Source organism: Taeniopygia guttata, chromosome 2, assembly GCF_048771995.1.
Source record: "Taeniopygia guttata chromosome 2, bTaeGut7.mat, whole genome shotgun sequence".
NCBI classification, from domain to species: domain Eukaryota; kingdom Metazoa; phylum Chordata; class Aves; order Passeriformes; family Estrildidae; genus Taeniopygia; species Taeniopygia guttata.
The window spans coordinates 131,579,953-131,600,784 of NC_133026.1; the positions used below are offsets into that span (position 1 = coordinate 131,579,953).

The window sequence follows — 20,832 nt, forward strand, 5'->3', positions numbered from 1 at the left end:
ATTCACAAGATTGCCGGTTTCCAGCTTTATCACTGCTTGTTACCTAGGGACCAAATTACTAAATTGCAGGACAGAAAAATCACTTCAAAACCACACAGGTGAGAAAGACCACCTGACAATTTTTCATTCCTGGAAAATTATCAAAACTGGAACAAGTGATTTACCTTGTGCTGGACACAGCTAGCTAAGTAAAAGAAACCAAAGCCAAGAATTAGTCACAGAAATTAGCACTAAAGTATCAGTTTTCCCTAGATTCAGATTAGGACCTACTCTAGTAGTTGGTCTTTAACATTTTATTAGTAGCTACCTTTAGCTCCTCTTTCAGCAATGGTGAACAGCTAAATTTTTAATATTAAAAAGGTGTAAACAGAATTTAACTAGTTTCTCTACCACAATTTAAGTGAACTAACAGAAGGGCTTAAGTCAAAGGGAGAGGAGGTGTATGATTTTAATAAACATTTTTCTTATTAAAATCTTGATATAGTTTAAATATACCATACAGAGGAAAAAAGCTATTTATAAAGCTACATACATATTTCAAGTCAATGACGACAGCATATATAATTCTAAATTGCCTCTCTGCTTATCAGAATGCCTTGTGTGTGTATATATTGTGAGCTACTGTGCTATCCGCATAACTTTTGTCTAGCTATACATTACAGGACTTAAAAAATGCTTAATCTATCTACAGAAATATATATACATATAACATATATTTATATGTTATACATACACATACACTTATGTACATATACACACAATACATATATATATATATATATATACAGTACTTTACATGTATATATGGCCTTTCATCCAAGGGCCTTGGATACTTCTTAGTTCATCAAACCTCACAAAGCTTTGTGAGGGAGCTTTATTTTACAGACTGGAGCTTTGATGCCTATTCTAAACAGTTTCTTTTGTTGCTTTCTACTAACTTTGCACATTTCAGTTAGAGGCAGTTTTGGTAGTGGAAATAATCACAGCAGTTTGATAGCCAGGCATAAGGTAGATGTTGCTTTCTACCTTTGTAACTTATCCTCCTTAGTATATGAAAACAGCATAAATTTTCTCTATGCTAAAATGCCTCTGCCTAGATTTGTGAAGCTGTACTGCTTTTCATTTTTATCACAGTAAAATTTAATACAGTTTTGAACTTAAAGACACTGGAGGTCACAACAGGAAATCTAGCGCCAATCCTCATACATTGAAACTATCCTTTTCTAGGATGATCAATTTAGAGAAGTATTAGTACATGCAGAAATAATTCTACATCTATTTACCTGCAGTTTAACTACACAAGCCTGAAACAATCCACCTTATTTAGAAAACAGGATTTTCAGCATCAATTTGGCAACTGGTGATCAGGATTTGTGGTATCAACTGTACTCCATACCTTTAGCAACTAAATAAATGAAGAAAACAGAGGCTTTTTAGAAAATCAGATGCAGGTAACTTTTGGTCATCCTAAAACTAGCTGACAGAAAGGAAAACCCAGAGGAGCTCTGGCTAAGGTGAGTTCTACTGGGATTTGGATGGAACATTACTTCAGCTCTTCCCAACAAAAGGAAGAAAAAAAAAATCATTAACATGGACTAATGGGGTTGGAGAAGCAAGAAAGAACATCACCACCACAAAAGCTCTAACCCTTCAGTACTTCAGTCTGCTAGGCTTCCATAAATTTATTTTGACACCGAAAAAGTAGCTCCTTTCTTCATCAACCAATTTCTAACTCAAAAATCTCTCAAGCCTTAGGAAAAAGAAGTCCTACATCATGGTCAAAGACTGCCCTCCCCAAAAGTAACCAAGCACTTCAAAAGTGGACATAGAGTAGAACTCACTATAATGAAGTTTGAGAATTTTATTCTAATCTAATTGCCTTGAGATTTTTCAGAACAAGCTACTTTTCCTTCAAACCAATTCTGTTAAAAGGAGGGGTTGCCTGGCCCATTTCTTTCAGGATTCTCTGCTAACTGTAAAATGTGGGCTAAATGTCTTCTGCATGTCAATTTTTTAGCTACAAAATTCAGATTTTTAATAACCAACTATGTTTAGTGTATGCTGTTAGCTAAAAAGTATAAATGGCTTAATAAATAAAAACTATTGTTTCTTCAGTATGACTTGGTATTTTGTCTGTAATTTCTTTATTAAAAAACTGTAACAAGATACTTAAAAAAAGGCTAGATACAAAAGAAGTTAAGCAGCTCACGAACATTAAAGTTTTCCAAAAAATGTATCTTCAATAATCATGAATCTTATAAACATTTTACAGTTACCAGAAAGTGCCCAGGCTGAGTTTACATAGTTAGATAATGTAGTACAAGTGTTGGGTTAGAACTGGTAGTGGAACAATCTCCTGACTGTCTGTTCACGGTAACAAGGATACAAAAATGTTGATTGTGAACTATGAAATACTGTGCATTGGCCTCATCAAATATGTACAGGGAAAAAAAAACCACTAAAGGTACAGATTACATGCAAAATATTAGTGATGGTATCTGATGTGCCAGAGTTCAATGCAATAGAACAAAAATTGCAATGGAAGTGATTTCATAAGTGAACAATCCCAACTTAGGGATCTGAGCTGTCAGGAACTTTTTACAAGTTCAATATACATGATACACAACTGCAGCCAACCACAAATTAAACACCATAAAAAAAAGTTAAAAACACAGAACATACTTAATTTTTTATTTTGAAATTCCCTACTCCCTCTATACAAGAACCTTTGCTGAAACACTTTCCACAAAGGCAGCAGTGAATTTTCAGAACATTTTACATATTTTCCCTCAGCAAAAAGATAAATCACAGTGTAAATTATATTGTTCTGCTGTCATCTTTGGCTGGGGTTAGGCAAAGGAGTTATTGACTAGCAAACTGTTGCAATCAGATATTGCTAGTGCTCCTCAGGCCTTTATGTTACAAATTTAGTACAGGAATGTTTGCATTTAAATCTTTGAAGTACCACCAGGGGTATGACAGCATTAACTTTCATAAACTTTTATAGACAAATGGAAAAATCTACAAAACTTAGCTAGTAATATTACACAGCAATACACACTTTTTATACTCTACACAAAACCAAAATTCTTGGTCTTAATGGCGAGTAACAATTTTTGTTTCAAAATCTGCTTAGAGGAATAGAGTGGGACATAAAGGCGAGAAATGCAAGTGTTTGCTGTTGGAAGATGTTGGTCATCTGGTGGCCTTATTGTGATGGATGGCATAGGCTGGAACCCCTCCTCACTGGCGGGCAATGATGGACTTGAGGTCCAAAAGTAAACCTGAAAAAAGAAGACAGCATTTAAAATTAAGATTCATACTGGCTACTAATTGTGTAGGGATAGGTTAAAAAATAACTGCACAGTCACAGCAGGATTGATCATACTCTGTTCTCATCAATATGCCAAACTAAACTCCACAGTCATTCTACTTTCTTCTGTAGCAATATCCTTCACTGCCTTTTGTCAACTGCTCATTCACGAACCAGATAAAAACAGCACTTAAAGTTATCCTGTATCAACAAATCCTCAGTAAATGGCATGTCCACAAATCCGTCTGGGAAGGTGATGACTGCCATCAATACAAATTGAATCAGGAATCTCTCACAAACCAGTCAGAGACTAGAGAATGTAGTACTGGTACAGACAAAAGGCAGCAACAGACTATATTTGGTTTATTAGCTCAAGTGTGAAATACGGTGTCACCACCAAGGTGTAAGCATAGACACTCCTTGAAAAATGTGCTCAAGGGTTTCCACTTTTCAGTGTACTCTTTGTTTCCTTTTAGTAGACTATAAGCGAGAGATAGTACCTTAAAGAGTAGGAAGCTAAAAACAAACCGTTTTAAGAAGTATACAACTAATAAAATTTACAGGCAAGTTTTTAAAAGTGAAATCTCCTGAACAGTATCTTACTCGTTTATGTTCCTCATCAGCTTCTCACTCCTAAAGGGCTTTGAGAAGGACATGGTATCATTACTGACATCTTAGAAAGAGGACACACATAATTGCCCTCAGCATACACAAAAGTCAGGTGAACAGATGATCCATGGAGAGAACTTGACCTCAAAACCCTACCAGCCCACAACACAGTCAAGTAACCACAGTTACTCATCTTACTCTGCAACTGTGCAGAGTGAAACTGTGCTTCTGTAAGAGACCTATGAACAGGGAGAAGGACACACCACGCTTACTTTCGGTTATACAAAGATCTAGGATTCACACCTGTTGTTTCCAGAACCAAGTCTTACCCAACCCTACTACTCTACTCTGCTACTTTAACCCTTAATAAAGTCTCTATAGGTAGACACAGTTAAGAACAGTATTGACACCAGTTATTCCAATTCTTCTGCATGTTTCCAATGGGAATGGACAACTTACCAGATCTTGTCTTTCCGTCATACTCATCTTCTCAACTATGGACCAAAACCAACGCTTGAATTGCAAAAGCTTCTCAGCATTTTCTCCTGTGTGAAATAACAAGGTACACAATTCAGCTGCTATACTGGACAATAACATTAAGTGATCTGTTTTACATGTGCTGCAAGTTGGATCTCAGCTACAATTGCTTTAATAAAGTCCTGATATTGGAGACTAGTAATTTCAAAACTAACAGCTTTGAACGCAAGGCCAACACTTACATAACTCAGTATCACTCCCACTCTTCCCTCCTTACCAAAAAGCCCAACTGCATCTAAAGGCAGTTTAAAAATTATGTTAAGAAGCATTAAACTTGCATCCATCACATGTACAGTTCTAGAGAATTTTCATGAGAAAAATATACTACCAGTAATACAATCCGTGTATTTAAGTAAGAGCAAAGTTGGAAAACATGCTTTCTCCACCCTCACTTACCTGAAGGTAAATATTTTCTAAAGAATGTAAAAAAAAAAGCCCAAGTAGTTACTTTATTACAGCTTTCAGTGGCTTATTAACTAATGTCAGACTTAATAGTTCAAGTTTAATGCTAGTAACTACTCCACACAGAAAAAACAGTTACGTTATACCTGCAACTCTGTTTATGACTAAGTTATTTCATACCTGATTCATCATTGAAAGAGGTAAAGCTGATTAGCATTTGCACATTTACTTCACCACAGCCATTTACCAGAAGTCGGAAATCTTCTGCTGTCAAATCTTCTAATGAATTCTTTGGAAGTACATCCAAGAGCCCCTTCCTCATTGCCTTAAGTGAAAACCACAAAATGCACATTGTAACCCTGTAACTTTTAAGACTCACTTTAAACACATTACTCAAAAGTTTCATGTGAAATTCCTTTTAACTCAAGATTCATTATTCTCTGAGCTGTTCTTTTCTTTTAAAGCCCTATCATCCAAGATGCAAATCTTCTGAAACAAAGAACTGCACTAATTTTTAAACCCTACCTGCTAGAGCAGAAGAAAGCAGTACTGGTTTGAGCTATTATTTCACCAGGAGCAGAAGCACATGAACTCTTTTAATGCTAAAATGTTCAGGTATTTTGCTAAGCTGTGCTGTATTTGATGAGAATTTAAAAAAAAACCACATCTTGCATGTTACTTTTATTTTGCTTCCTCAGACACACACTAACTCTGCTTCAAAAATACTACACACACAGACACACACACGCATGCACGCACACACACAATATATTCTATATAAATAAGTAATATCCCGGAAAGATAGGAAATTCCATATTCAAAAATGGAATACTATTAATCAATTTGCTTTAGAAAATCTCAAAATGAATACAAATTTAAGAGATTTCAATGCTTAAAATAAACAAGAGTCAAACTATTAATATGCAGACATGGAGCTCAAGTATCTTAATTCCAGGAACATATTCTTTCTGTGAGAATTTGGACCTCAGCTGCACAGAGGTAATCTGGCCTGCTCCCCTATCTCACATGTGCAGCAGGAAACCACAATGAGTACAAGCAACAAAGTTTAGATGTAGCATCGTATGACAGACTGGCCTTCATTAACTGTCTACAAAAATATATTATTCTGTAAGTGTTATTTCACAAGGGCTCGAAAAAAGCAAAAAAAAATATTTAATATGGTTTTCTAGTAAACTTTTTCTTGCCAGGCTAGTGTAAGTGGTTTTATAAATTATTTTTCCTTAGAACAAGAACGCAAACAAATCAAAGGTAATAAATTATTAAGAACAAAGAAGCTGCCAAATACAAAGCCAAAATTCCAAGAGAATTTGTGCTATTTGAGATCAAGAAACAAACATATATATTTAACAAATGAGACCCACTATAAAAGAAATTATCTTTCATTCTATAAAATAAATTACTTGAACTAATTAGTCTTTACAGTACTGCATAAACAGCTATACAGTTACAAAAAAAATTAAATACTTTTAATCAAGCTGTCAAGACTTTAGAAAAAACTGATTAGCAACACCACAATGAGGAGAATAATTAACTGATGGAAATACTAAAGATCTTTTTTTCTTCTTTTTAAAAAAAAACACTGATGACTTACATGTAGAGGCTGCTCTGCTACTACCAACATTCGGTGTTCTGCATATTTCCGGACATATTCATATACATTCTGAGGAGTGACTGGTATATTTACACCATTGGAAATAAGTTCAACCTATGGCAAAGAAATAAGTAACATTTAAAAAGGGGAAGAAGAAAAGGGATATAAAGGAAATGAGATTATTACAACCACCACAGTATGCTGCAGAGTGATTTATTGCTCAATATACCTCCAAACCCAAGCAAAATTCACTACTACAAGTTAGTTTTAAGGATTCTCTAGAATTGACTACCGTTGCCAGGGTCTATGGTAGGCTCTGTATTATTTCAAAGAAAAAACATCCAGGCTTCAATATCTAATAACACTGCACTGAATCCAAGAAGAGTAAAATGTTGTATCTGCCATCTGAGAAGAGCATGGATTATGTGCACACTACACCCTGCATAAGCAGTCGAACTCTGAAACTACAGAGCCCCAAAGTTAGCTGTGCTTACCTGCCCTCCACCCTCCTCCTTACACAGGTCTATTGCAAAGGCTAAATCCATTGCTGCAAACACTGCATCAGCATCTGTACTCTGGGAAGCGAGGATAAGTTGCCGAAGGCTTTCATACATAACTGGATCGAAAAAAGCGAAGTCGTGCCAGTTCACCTATAAAAAAAAAGATAGAAGTTTGAAATATAAGAGGTGTTTAAGAATGCATTCAAAATGATGTGATCTGTGCCAGATCTATGCACTAGCAAACAAAGGATACAAACACACAGAAATAAATGCAGTTAAACTCCTACTTTCGGTCTGTTTTAGAAGGTATGTTGGAATACTGGAAGGAATACATATTCAACAAGAAACACCTTAAGATAATATTTAGAAGGCAGTCACTCTTGGAAGACACCAGGGGGTATTTAAAGGCCATTTCTCCCATTAACTCTTTTCCATTATAGATTATACTATGTTGGGTAACTGACTATGTGATCAAACATAAATTTAAGTAGCAAACCTTGGTTTAAGTTTGCTGGATTAGACAGGACTTAAAATGCCATTGACTAATACTTCAAAAGTGCAGTACATCTCAAATATCCAGAAAAATGCTTTTCTGTAAACTATTGCCTTGTATTGTCTAACACCATTGTTTCTGAATCTCAGGAAGAAAAAAAAGCAGAGACTGTATGTTTCTGAAGAGAGTTGAAGGCTAACCTATTACAAATCATTACATCTTAGTCAAATACCTGACTTCTAGTACATCTACTCTGTTCAAAATCTATGAAACAAAAAAATTAGGTTCTCAAATTAAAGTTCTCAAATTAAAGACCTCCATACAGTTCTGAGTATCAACTCGGCTACTTAATACATATGTGGTTAAGGGGAAAACCCCAGTTTTATATATGAGGTTTTAAGTAATTACATAAAATTAAAATTTTTATGTTCAACTTACCTTTCTGCCAAGTAGAACTTTGATTACGTGTCTATTTAACGTGATGGGACATAGTTCATTCTGCAACAAGCACAATCCTAGGATTCTGGAAAAATATGTTTGGAGTTGGTTTTGGTACAGCAGAAATTATACTAGAGATCTTTCGCAAACTCACATTTTAAGAGTTCCAATATTCTAAAAATTAAGCTCGAGCCAGATTTCCAAATGTATTGGTCACAAATGAAAATCAGGGGCATACATAATTCAGAAAAAGAAGGATAAAAAATTAAAATTTAACAGGAAAAGAAACCTCAAGTTGACATATAAAATTCCCCCCTATTTAGGCTCACAGTGGGAGATAGACACCATAAAAAAAAATGTTTTTTCCAGCTTGGATCATTGGTACTCTCCCTGGTGTTGTGTATGATTGTCATTTATATTTTTTCAGACTAAAAAGTTAATGGTAGCATACCTGCCAATGTTTCGGAAACAATTCAGCCTTGCTTCTGTGTTTTTACCAGGTCTTGGTGTATAAAATCCTCGTTTTCCAGGTTGGTAGAAAAGTGGTGCATTATCATCCCCATCATCTGTATCGTCCAATTCCATATCTACTACACTGCGGCTGGATCCATGTCGCTTTCTGTTTTCCTGTTTTGAAAGTCAAAACAGCAATTAACACACTTCATTCTAGTTACCAACACATATCACGCTATTTACTATTAAACCTAAAGATTCAGGTTGCATTGGTTAAAAAATTCCTGTGATATTTCCTAATGATGACATTTTATACTTTTGACTGATTACTGTTAATCCTTTCTAAACAAAATTATTAAACAGAACTTTGCCTTGCATGATAAAGCTTCCAATTGTTTCTGGTTTAAAAATTAACTGATAAAATTGAATCTTACATAAATTTTGTGCAACAGGCCATTACCTGCACTTTATCTGAAGAGTCTAGCAATCCAAGATCCAATATACTGTCAGCACCATTCTCCCTTGAGAAGGGAATAAAAAGACAGATTTAATTTCACCATCACAGACGGAAAGAATGACAGAATGGTTTGGGTTAGAAAGGAACCTTGAAGATCACCTAGTTCCAGCCCCTTGCTCTGGGCAGGGACACTTTCCTCTAGAGCAAGTTGCTCAGAGCCCCAACCCAGCCTTGAACACCTCCAGGGTTCTACATCTTCTCTAGGTAACCTGTTGCTGTGCTTCCCTATCCTCAAAGTAAAGACCTTCTTCTTGTTATCTAATCTAAATCTGCTCTCTTTCAGTTTGAAGCCATTCCCCTTGAATTGTCACTACATGCTCTTGTATGAAGTCCCTCGCCATCTTTTTGTCGGCTCCCTTCAAGGACTGGAAGGTCACAATTAGGTCATCCATAAGCTTTCTCTTTTCCATGCTGAACAACCCCAGTTCTCTCAACCTTTCTTCATAAGATAGGTACTCTATTCTTCTGATCATCTTGGTGACTTCTCAGGACTTGCTCCAACAGGTCCATGTCCTTCCTGTGCTGGGGACCCCTGAGCTGGATGCAGCACTGCAGGTGAGGTCTCACCAGAGAGGCAGAATCCTCTCCCTCAACCTGCTAGCCACGCTGTTTTTGATGCAGCCCTGAACACATCTGGCACATTGCATGGCCAGCTCATGTCCAGTTTCTCATCCACCAGCACCCATCAAGTCCTTCTCAGCAGGACTGCTCTCAATAAGGAACTGTCATATTCTGAAACCGGTTAAAATAGATTAAACCAAAGCCAAAAAGTCACTTGTCCAAAGAAAAATATCTAGACTATCAAGAAACAAGCTGCATGTATTGATGTAGATTCATGTTAGATGTAGAACAGTATAAGTGCTTTGGCCACAAAATCAGTTCTCACTTCTGATGCTTTACCTGCCATGTGCAATAATGAGTTCCATTGCTTCATCAACTCTTGCTCTAAGGGAATCTTCACTAGCTAGTAACAGAAGCAGCTGAGCAGGAGACAATTCCAACAACATTCCTGTGATTTTACTTGCAAATGCCTGGGGACAAAGGAGTGATAGGTCTTATTATTCTCCTCCAGTTCTCTCATTTTCAAATATGACCTTATGAAAGTTTTGGTATTTTAAATAGAGAATGCATTACAAGATACGTCCTAAGCTAAAAAAACAAATTAGAGAAAAAAATCTTAACGAAATAAAAAAGAAAATCAGTCTTACATGTTTGAATACCATCAATTATGTTTCAATTATTTCAATTATGGATAAGGAATTCAATTTTTACATTACAAGATGACAAGAACAATCATTAGGTGTATTAAGGATGTCTTACTGGTTGCATTGCTTGCACTCGAGGGTAGAGCCGTTCTCCAAGGGCTTGTCTGTGTGCTGGGAGAGGGTCAGGGTCATCACTAGGATTTCCTTCTGATGCTGGTCTAAAAGGCCGTGTGTCAATGGACAATTGTCTTCTGAAGTCCCTTAAGATAATCAGAGCAGTTTGTACTCATTTCAGAGGAAAAATCCTTTGGGAACAATATTATTTGCACACTGACTGATATTAGCATTAGCTTTACTGCTGGAATAGTAGTGTTGCTCATAGCTGCTTGGAGAGAATGAATCAGAAAGAGAAAATCAAAATAAACCAGAGATTTTAGTATTACTTGTGTTTTGGATACAGCCGTAAGACATGCCACCAATGGCACTGTTGTTTCTAAACTACCTCACAATTTTATTCTAGTACACAAGTTTTTGTTACTGTTTTAGCAGAAGAAACTGATGGCCTGTGGTGGAGACATAACCGATTAATGATAAAATAACCATAATAATTATTTAAAGAATTAAAACTAGAGACCGAATTTCAAAAAATTACCCTGCAAATCACTCCTGAGACTTCTTTAACTGGAGGAAGTAAAAGTATCTTCCCTGACAATATCCAAGGCAATTACTCTACTTGACAAAATATCTTCATCAAGATAAAGATAACCACTTACCTATCCCTATCTCTCCGAGAACCAGTTCGCAAGCCACTACTTCTCCGCATTTCTCTCTCTCGCTCCCTCTCCCGATCTCTCTCTCCCCTATTTCGCAATCTCTGCATCAGACCTGAAGGGCAAAAAACCTCATAAACTTAAACATCTTTATATTTCTCTCTCCTGCCTAAGTTTCAGTGTAAGGAAGACTAAGGTTTGGAAGAGTTTGAAAGACGTCAATGAGACAGAACCATTTCACTTGAAACAGTGATTGGGTTCAGCCAAACTTAAGAAAGGACCTGAAGTATTTGTACTAACTTAAAAATGATAAAATACTTTAAGAGTTTATATATACTTTCAAAACCATTAAATGTGTTTGTGGCAAGTCAGATGGAACAGCGGCAGTAAAATGTATAAGCTCTTAGTAGCTAAAATCTTGACAATTATTACCTGCTGGAGAGAAGGATGCTCAAAAAATCTGAGCACATCTAAAGCAGACTCCTGTTGCTATAAAAACAAGAAGCTCCTGTTTCTGAAAGCAGGGGCGGAAAAAGCCATTTCCTTGCTCCAGAGAACTAATGCATAATTTTTATGGATTCTGAGCTAACAAGAGATATCTCTGCACAAGGCCAAGTATTTCTATGTAAATAAAGCACACAAGGTTTTTATTAATATTTTCTGTAGATTAACGGTTGTGCATCACTTACTTGTATGGGTACCCTTGTTGGCATTCTGAATGCAATCTAGATTTGGCAGTTTCTCATTTGACAGAAAAGCCTGTGCAATAGCAGTATAAAAGCTTCGTGCTACACCGCTGCCTTCTCCGGGCTCATCCTTAAAAGTAACTTTCACTCTGTGTACAGCCATTGGAGTGGTAGCACACCTGCGACCAAAGTGATTGTTGAGCTGCCTCATGGTCTGCTGAATTAGAAGATCTCTGTCTCGATCAACCTAGTAAAGAAACAAAGAAAATTCTTTCTTTACCAATTATCATTCTACGAGACTTTCAGCTTCACGACAGATTTCTGGACACTGCTGCACAGATTCAAAAAAATAACAATCAGACTGGGAAAACTACATAACTCAAAAAGTATGACTTAAGACACCTGCTTGCAGACTCTGAAATACTTTTCCTATCAAGTTACTGTAATAATTCAACTTTTAATGAATGTTTATTCAAAGAGAAACTAACATTTTTTACCTCCAATGTTAAATCCCTTGATTGCTGGTTTCTAAGTTTTTCCATCTCCCTGCGGAATTTTGATTCCTTTACTTCAAAGCCACCTAATTCAGTCAAGATCTAAAAATAATTAAAAAAAACAAGGACAAACCCCAAAATCAGAATTATTAGAGAGTCACAATTTAGTTGTAAGAGGAACTGTCCTGACACTGAGAAATACATACTGATCCAGGCTCTGCTCCAACATCTTCCATGAATACTCTACCAAATAACTCCAAAGAAAGGCGCCAACGTCCCAGCAACATGTCATGAGAAATAACCATGCCCATGAAGCTACACTGTGGCCTGACAGAAAGAAGAAAAAATGACAAATATGTCAATCAAGCTAAATTTCAGACATATTTTGTGTACTTCAGCTTTTCCTACCCTCTGCCTTCAACTAAGCTTTTTATTCCTGATAATCAATAACACAGTACACCAAGTCTGTGGACAAAAGCACATGAAGCTCCTTAGTTTCAGCAAAAACACAAGTCTTGCTTCCAAAGGGTAATTACCCCAAAAGCATATAACTTTTGGTGCTATGTGGAATGCACTGTTACTGATCTCCCATCAACCAAGACCTCAATTCCTTTTAAAATAGCTGTAATTTGAAAGGAGGGCAGTTCAGTCTGTAACTGCATTAAGTGTGGGCAGCACCACCAGACACAGACAGCAAGTTGTTGATTCCAACTGCTCAGCCTGTCTACCCAGGACATCAGGTCTGCAGCAGGAAACCAGGGAGTAAAGGAATTTGTCTGCAGTTTGCACAGACCTCTTTGAAGACTGTTCAACTATTCACTTTAGAAGCTACCAATCACAAACTACAAATGCAAACTAAATTAAGCTACCCATTTTTATTTCAAAAAGACTTTCTGGAGTCCCAAACAGCAACTTATCAGAGCAGTAATAGTTCAAAATGTAATTTTTAACTCAGCTACCTGAAAGATGTGAGGGGTGGCCCTTCACTTTCTGTCAATCCTATCTCTGCCAACAAGCTGCTTTTCAATTGTGCTGCAAGATCATGAGCTGAAGGCCCTGGTTTTGAACTCTCGGATTCTTCTGTAGGCACATTTTGTTCTTCCCCTTCCTTCTTCTGCCGATTTTGCATGCTCATAACATTTTTTAAATTGGCTGCATAAGACATTTTAGTTGGAAGAACCTAAAGGAGAAGTAAAATTTAACTGAACTTTCAAAGCAGACTAGAAGGCTTTTTCAGCACATATATTCATATGTGTACATTTTAAATCATACAAAAGTGAACACTGTAATTGATGTGTTAAAACACAGTGACCTCAATAATTTCAATAAATACAGAAAAATACCCTTATTTTCCCCACAGTATGTTTGCATTTCATATGCTTGCTAATGTTCAGTCTGAAAGCAAGTCAAATCTACTGGACAGACAATAGGAAGATTTAAATCTTTTTATCAAAAGTAATTATATAATTAGCATTCCAAAATTAAGTCAGAAATGTACTGCTGCATTTAGAAATATTATCTGAAAGCTGCTGTAAGTCAATAATCACCAAGTTTCTACATTAAGCATACTTTTCATAAATATTTCAAGATTTCACAGGCACTGGGCTTTTAAATTATCATTCTGAAAGCTACATAAAATTTTCTCTAAAAACATTGAACTGTCTTTTTGAGGAACAATGGTTCTAGTTTAAATTACCATATTGTTTAAAATAATAAAGCTTTACATATACCTCAAGGCAGTTTCTATCCACTGTAACTTCCACTAAGCACTTGCCACTGTTGGCAGAAGATGAGTACAGACCCTGACTGGGTCGGCCAAACAGATCCTCTTTGCGAGCATTTGGCTGAAAAGCAACAAAAGCGTTCTGGGTCAATAACAGACTTTGGTGAGGAACAAAAAAGCAAACTGCAATTTTCTTCCAAAACCCCATCTCTGATGTCACCTGTAATAGATGTGGCTGGTCTGCCAAGGGGATGGCCTCTGCCAAAGGAACCTCAAAAGGATTGGGTGGGATGCAGCCAAGGAATGTCATAGAGTCTGACCGTCTGAAAAATGGATGGTTTTGGCCAGTCTCTGCTGGGAGGGCATCATCATCTTTGTCATTGAGTGTAGCACCTAAATATCAGAGATTTCAAATCAGTTTTCACAGTTATAAAAGCAAAGGTTATAAAATGCCAAAAATTAATATCCTTCTCTATTAGCTATCTGATTAGAGAAAATTCTCTGCAAATTTAGTACTTCTACAGGATGCTTCTGCAAATGTTGTATCTTTTTTAATTCGCTTAGTTAGTTTTTATTCCTTCTACTGTACCTAGCTTTACTGAACAGACACTCCTACACTGTATGTAGGAGTATACATTCTACCATTTTCAGCACAGTTTCATCAGATCAAAAAAATCAGTCTAACTATGATTCAAATTTTAATGTAGAATGGTGGGTAAGGGCAGAAATGCTGCAGTTTAGTGAGAAAAGAGATGAAAAGATGGCCCTGAAATGAGAGACCATGAAATAGACAATGGCAGAAGATACTTGGTAAAGTAACAATGCTAAGAAAAATCTTACTAAAACCCAACTTTACATATACAAGCAGCAAAATTTATTCAAAGTCTCAGCTAGCAAAAGGGAAAAAGCACTAAGAAAGTCTGGCTTTTTGGTATGCTAGGTCAATTTTTGTATACTAACTTTGATTGGTATCATCATCATTTTCATGTTCTGAATCTTCGTTGTCAAGACCCAGTTCCAAAAGCTCACGAGTTCTTAATAAAAAACACCCAAAACAACAACAAAAGAAAATAAAAAAGAGTCAATCATCTTGAAGAAATTATTAGGCAAAACATCTGTATCTGTAGCATAAACATGAAGTGTACTTTAGAGTTATACATAACAAAAACAAAACTAAAATTGAAGCACCATAGAGAACTTCTCATTACATACTCACTACATCACTCACACGGTTACCCTTAGAGCCATTTGGCCACTTACCAATTCTGATCTTTAAAGTTACAGGTTTGGGCAGTGATACTTGGTTTTAAACACTATATCAATATAAAATCCTAGGAACCCTGTATTAGTGGAAGAAATGTGCAAGTAAATACTATTTCAAAATTTGAAAATAATCTCACCGATATAATATTAGAAGGCAAGTCTGCAAGCTGCACATTAAAAAACTTGATTTCACTGTATTATACTACTGTTCTGTCAAGAACTTTGATTAGTATTCTGGCAGTTTATGCATTGTGAAATGTATTCTGAAGATGAAGACTGATAAAATTCATTTTACTCAGAGTACTAATATGTCATCTAACAGAAGCAACTGTTTGAACCACTCACTTTTAATTGAAAAGGTCTAGGCCTTCACAGTTTTAAAAGCATTTCATGTAAATTTCCCAATTCTTTAATGAACAATTATTTGACAGATTTCAGCACATTAATTTCTTTTTTTTTTTTTTTTGTTTGAAAAGCAGCTTCTGGAAGTATGTTATTGCCTGGAAAAGAGTTAAAGCTGTGGCTGTAACTACTCAAATCAGTACAAAATATTGATTACTGTACTATATCATTCTTACCTGTGAGGAAACTACTGTTGATAACACCCCCCTCGGTATACCTTTGAGGTCATAACAAACCTTACATTACCAAAATCAACAGAACACAGCATTGCAACTGAAGTACAGTCCAATATATATCTAAAATACTAATATCTTATATTTCACAGTTACTGCATTTGTAGAGAACATGTAAAGTTAAGCTTGATCTGCAGTATTGAAAACTAGGAGCAGAAAGTGGCAAAGATCTGCATTTAACTGTTGATTAGGACTGCTTAGGTACATTACCTAAAAACCTAGTAAGAAATGAGAACAGATGGTGTAGACTACCAACAGGTGGACATTTCTATTAGCATGAATTAGCATTTGAAATTAAAAAAAAAAAAAAGAAATCTTAAAACATCTTAAAAATTAATAACTGCACCTTGGAAAATGCCATAGTTGAAACAGCAGTTTTTCAACTTAAGGACATTTTCAGCTACTGATTTCCCTACTCTGTTTTAAATATCAGGTGAGTCTCAATGCATATAACCAAATGGAAAACAAAATCACAAAGCCCATTATATCAGACAATGACATTTTCTCCAATGTCATCTCTGACATGTTTGACAGATAGCTAAGTTGCTATCATGTCAAATGCATGTCTCACGTCATTAACTGAGAAATTGTCCTGAGTATGCCTTTTAGATGCCCTGCTACAGAGTTAAAAATCCAACTCAAGTTTCAACAGTAAGAAAACATTTTACAGCATAAAAAGAAGTGAACAGGGTACTGCAACAGGCTTATCAAACACAGGTACATTATATACCATTGTAGAAATTCTTTTTATAATATATATGTTACTACACACACCCACACACAGACATACAGATTAATGCATCTGAGGAACAATAGCAATGACTCAAACAAAAAGGCTTATGCCACTTTTGCATAGGTTTTGTTTCTAGGAGTCATCCTCAGTACCTTTTCCTTTCCAGCTGAGGAGTATCCAATGTTGTCTGTTGATTCATTGCTTTAATCCAATAAATAAGGGCTTGAAAAACATATGCTACATGCTTTAGTGAGCAGACATCTAGAACAGGAAGAACATCCGAGTGCTCATCGTTGTGAGAACGCATCAAGGACAGCGCGTAGTTCAGGAAATCACCGCGTGCTGACATCATTCCCTGACGGGCACTGAGCAAAGTAGCACGTCTAGTGAAGGAAAAGGATTCAATACAGAGAAATCACACAGCACAGGAGAACACACACTTTATTTATAAGCCCTGTATTTGAAATTTGGATGTAGAATCTTAATGAACTCCACACAAAAATACTGATAACACGCTAAAAGCATAGAACAAGCAGTTCAGATGCAGTACATTGTAAACAGTTAATGCTCAAGATTAATCTAGTATGTCAGAATAAACCAAATAGTAGCAACAACACAGGAAGCCAATGTAAATCAAAACAGCAACTATTTCCAGCACTGCAGAATTAGATTTCTAAGATGTCTGTGAATAAGATTTGACTATAAAACTGGTAATTCATACTGCATGCAGTAATCAAGCTATTTTCATACCTTCTTCCCTCAAGTGTTCTCAAGCTGGCTTCCTCACGGGCTGTCATCCTTTCCCTTCTAGCTGAGTTCTGAGAAGCATGGAGAGGATGATTTGGATGCCCAGGATCACCAGCAGAAGATAATGCAGAGCCATATCGCAGCTGAGCTTCAGTAGAGTCCATGATACTGACCATCCAATTCCAAGTAGGAATAAGCTTTTCTTCCACATAATTCTATAGAAAATAAGATTTAACTGGTTTTGCAAACAATAGAACTAGATGAAGAGAATGAAATCTTCCTGATTCCCTACAAAGAGGCTGTAAAATCATGCTCAAGAATGAGCTATGATCAGTTTCTGAAAGCTCTGTTGAGACTGCTCATTTACAGTGGTGGTATGTAGCTCTCACTGCTTAACACTTTGATATTTATCAAGCATTCTCACCATATCTCCCTCTCTCTTTTGGGCATCTCTTCTACTCCTCCCCTTATGACCACTCAGCATCTCCCAGGTGTGCACAACTTGACGATTTGAGCTTAATTCCTGACTTTCTGTTAGCTTTAACAGCCATCATCCTGCTGTGGAATTCATCAGCCAGATCTTTCACCATTCTTCACCCCTTACAAATTACTCACTGAAGACAACAAAGTTAAAACCTGCACAGAGAACTATGTCTGCAAACAAGTTTCACCTCCTGGTCTCATCTTTGCTTCACCTGTTCCCACTCCTGGCTCTGCAGCCTGCTTTTCTTACCATCTGCTAACTCCATTGACCTGTTGGACTTTTTTGATCCAACAGTAGTCTGCTTTCTTCATTCCTCTGCATTCTGGTCTTAAAAAATATCCCTCACACTTCTAATGCACTGAACTAACAAAATATTGTCTCAACCCCATTTCTGTGTCCAAACGAAACCTTCACTGTTCAGGTTTCCTGTGCTAATACAAATCTCTTCCTGCCTCAGCTGGACAGATCTCATGTTCACTTTTCCCATTAAGAATCTCCTGAACAGAAAATTATTTTAGCCTCCTCCATAATAAAACTACACTCTCTTATTTCTTTCCCTGTTTGTTTACCCTAGTGTTTGATTCCAGAATATCTTTCTAACCTTCCTCTCCCAAATCAGAAGTCTTTTCCTTCTGCCACACTGTGAAAACAGAGCCATACAAATATCATGTGGCTCAATTACACGTAAATATATTGTCAGCAGGTTTCTATATCCCTACACAGCACTACTAACAGAAAAGAGCATCCCTTGATTTCCCGCCCCAACACAGCAGCTGTGTTGTTCACAGCTGACTTCTGTACTAAATTCAGTACATACAATTTTACCCTATACACTATGCCCAGGTACAAGCAGATACATACTTTCTAAACACTCTGGAATCCCTCCAGTCTTGTCAGTCTCTGAAAGGAATGTCTATACATGAAGGGGAATACTGCTGTCTGACAGATATTTTCTCTACATTTCACATAAATTTTCAAAGATAGTCAAGAGCACTCTATTAAAAATGTGTATAACATGGAAAGGATGACCATGTCCCTGAAGTAAGGGACAGTGAACAGTAGATTTAGCTATACAAATATTTTATCTCATTTAATTATTTGGCCCTTACTAACTTTCTTCTTAGAGAGACTCAACAGATCATGTCAAATAGAATACAGCAATAGATGTATAGCAGAAATCCCTAGTCAATTCTGACTTAACTATTAATTATGTCCAGTCAGACACTGTTTAAACAAAATCATCATTAAGTTCCTTTTTTTGAAAGAACATATGTATATGAAATACTACCAATTTAATTAAATATGTGACCATAGTTACTTTAGTCCACACTCTTAACATAAGAAGAGGCTGATAATGCTGGGAATACTTTAGACTGAAGAAACAAACTCAGGAGGATCTTACCAGTGTGTACAAACACCTGACAAAAAAGGTACAAAGTATACAAAGCCAGACTCTTCTTAGTGATACCCAGTGACTGGACAAGTGGCATCAATTGAAATACTTGGTAAGTCCCTTTAAGCTCAAGAAAAATGCTCTTTCACTGTAAGAACTGCACTGTCAAACATTTAATAGGTTGTTCAGAGCAGCTGTGGAATCTCCACCCTTGGAGATATTCAAAACCTAACCAGACAGTCCTGAGCAGCCTGCTTCTGTTGACCCTCAAAGAAATTTAGATTAGCCAATATGCAGAGGTCACTTTCAATCTCAAAAATTCTATAATTTTACCTAAAAAACCCCATTTGTATTGAAGTTATGTTTTTTCTACAAAAGTTTCCATGTTCTTACCTGCAAGTTAACTGCATCTTGGTAAGTCAGCTTCACTGCAGCTGGAATCTGGGAGTACACTAAGTGGTTGTATTTGGGAATCAGACCCATCAGATCAGATATCTGCCGTATCACAATACTGTATGCTCTTGCTAAGCTGCTTGCAGATGTTAAATAGCTGCTTGCATTGCTGGCTTCAAGTGCTGCAGCAGCTGCTGCAGCACTCGTACTGATGGTACCACTCCGACGAAGGTTTGAGGGATCAATATAAATCAAGCCCGCTGAACTTGCTAAATATAAAAGAAAAGATTACATTAATTAACCCATTGAATCTTTGCTATATCATTTGTATATTGATTGATTTCATGACCAAGATTTACAGAAATAAACCTGTAAATATTACTGACATCACAACTGTAACTAGCAAATAATTGCTAACTACAGTAAGCATACTCAGATCTTAACCTCAACAGATCTTTTCCTTTTTTTAAATTCAGAACTAGAACTGGAACAGTCAAGGTAGGTCAGCAGTATGACGAAGAGGTAAGATTTCATCCTTAGAAGAATAAACAAAATCCGAGGAAGGAACAAAGCCAGAGGTAGCTGCCATTCATGCATGCAATTCACTCAGACTTGCCTGCTGGGGTTGACGTACTAGAGGGAGCTGTGCTGGTAGTCCTCTGGTTTTGGGTGTTCCGAACCGCCCATTGCATGGAACGGGGAGCCTGGGCAGCACCGTTGGCATGGGAGCTATTTGTGGTCCGCTCCAGAGGCTCATCAAGCATGAAGGTTTCCTGCTCTATGTCATCACTCTGACTGCTGCTGCTATCAGAGTCACTGGAATCATTTGACTGAGAGTCATCTTCAGAAAAAAATGCTGGAACACTGCTAGCTCCTGTTGGGAAAAATAAGCAATAACTGACAACTCCACACCTGTGCACATATACACATATCATGTCAGCATAGTAGACTTCTTCCATGAGAAACTACACTATACTAAAAAGGTTCAAATGCCACTATTGAAAATTATCATAACATATTGCTAATTCTCCACAGGTGTAATGAAAAAGCAGTATGATTACTTACAATTCAAAATATAAATTAAGAGGTAATTTGATTTTAAAATACTTTACTGATTCTACCCCTATGAAAATCTAAAAATTATGTTTCCAAATTGGACAGTAAGGCAGTTGCTCTCAAAAACCTGTACAATGAGGGTTTTGTGTATTGATTTAAACCATAAACCATTGTTTCCAACTACTACATTTGAAAATAGGCAAGACCATTTGATTTCACTACATGAGAGTTCATGGTAATTTCTAACCCATGCAGCTGCTCTGCAAGAGCAAAAAATGTAGGTCATATCTTAATGCGCTTCCTTGTCCAAATGTCTGCACAGTACCTTACTATTAGAGCAAAGGAAAAACAGGAAATCTAGGGAAGGAGGAGACTG

The 20,832-nt window shown here is 36.6% G+C and overlaps 1 protein-coding gene across 11 annotated transcripts in view; it reads right to left on the reverse strand.

The window, feature by feature from the left end:
* Positions 1–2,663: 2,663 nt before the first annotated feature.
* Positions 2,664–20,832, reverse strand: part of UBR5 (ubiquitin protein ligase E3 component n-recognin 5) — an 85,084-nt gene continuing 66,915 nt past the window's right edge. For 7 of the 11 annotated variants that reach the window (XM_030266528.4, XM_030266522.4, XM_030266523.4 and 4 more), the window contains 22 exons: positions 20,017–20,274; positions 19,401–19,669; positions 17,134–17,345; positions 16,536–16,766; positions 14,713–14,786; positions 13,973–14,145; positions 13,760–13,873; positions 12,989–13,209; positions 12,236–12,356; positions 12,024–12,131; positions 11,539–11,782; positions 10,853–10,964; positions 10,195–10,339; positions 9,775–9,905; positions 8,818–8,878; positions 8,356–8,531; positions 7,905–7,989; positions 6,968–7,123; positions 6,474–6,587; positions 5,042–5,186; positions 4,382–4,467; positions 2,664–3,284 (listed from right to left, as the gene is read on the reverse strand). In XM_030266528.4, coding sequence (XP_030122388.4) covers positions 3,072–3,284; positions 4,382–4,467; positions 5,042–5,186; positions 6,474–6,587; positions 6,968–7,123; positions 7,905–7,989; positions 8,356–8,531; positions 8,818–8,878; positions 9,775–9,905; positions 10,195–10,339; positions 10,853–10,964; positions 11,539–11,782; positions 12,024–12,131; positions 12,236–12,356; positions 12,989–13,209; positions 13,760–13,873; positions 13,973–14,145; positions 14,713–14,786; positions 16,536–16,766; positions 17,134–17,345; positions 19,401–19,669; positions 20,017–20,274 — 3,449 coding nt within the window. In that variant the 3' untranslated portion in view covers positions 2,664–3,071. Of the gene's footprint in view, positions 3,285–4,381; positions 4,468–5,041; positions 5,187–6,473; positions 6,588–6,967; positions 7,124–7,904; positions 7,990–8,355; positions 8,532–8,817; positions 8,879–9,774; positions 9,906–10,194; positions 10,462–10,852; positions 10,965–11,538; positions 11,783–12,023; positions 12,132–12,235; positions 12,357–12,988; positions 13,210–13,759; positions 13,874–13,972; positions 14,146–14,712; positions 14,787–16,535; positions 16,767–17,133; positions 17,346–19,400; positions 19,670–20,016; positions 20,275–20,832 lie in introns of those variants that run through there. The other 4 variants (XM_030266526.4, XM_030266525.4, XM_030266521.4 and 1 more) reach the window with 2 other exon arrangements.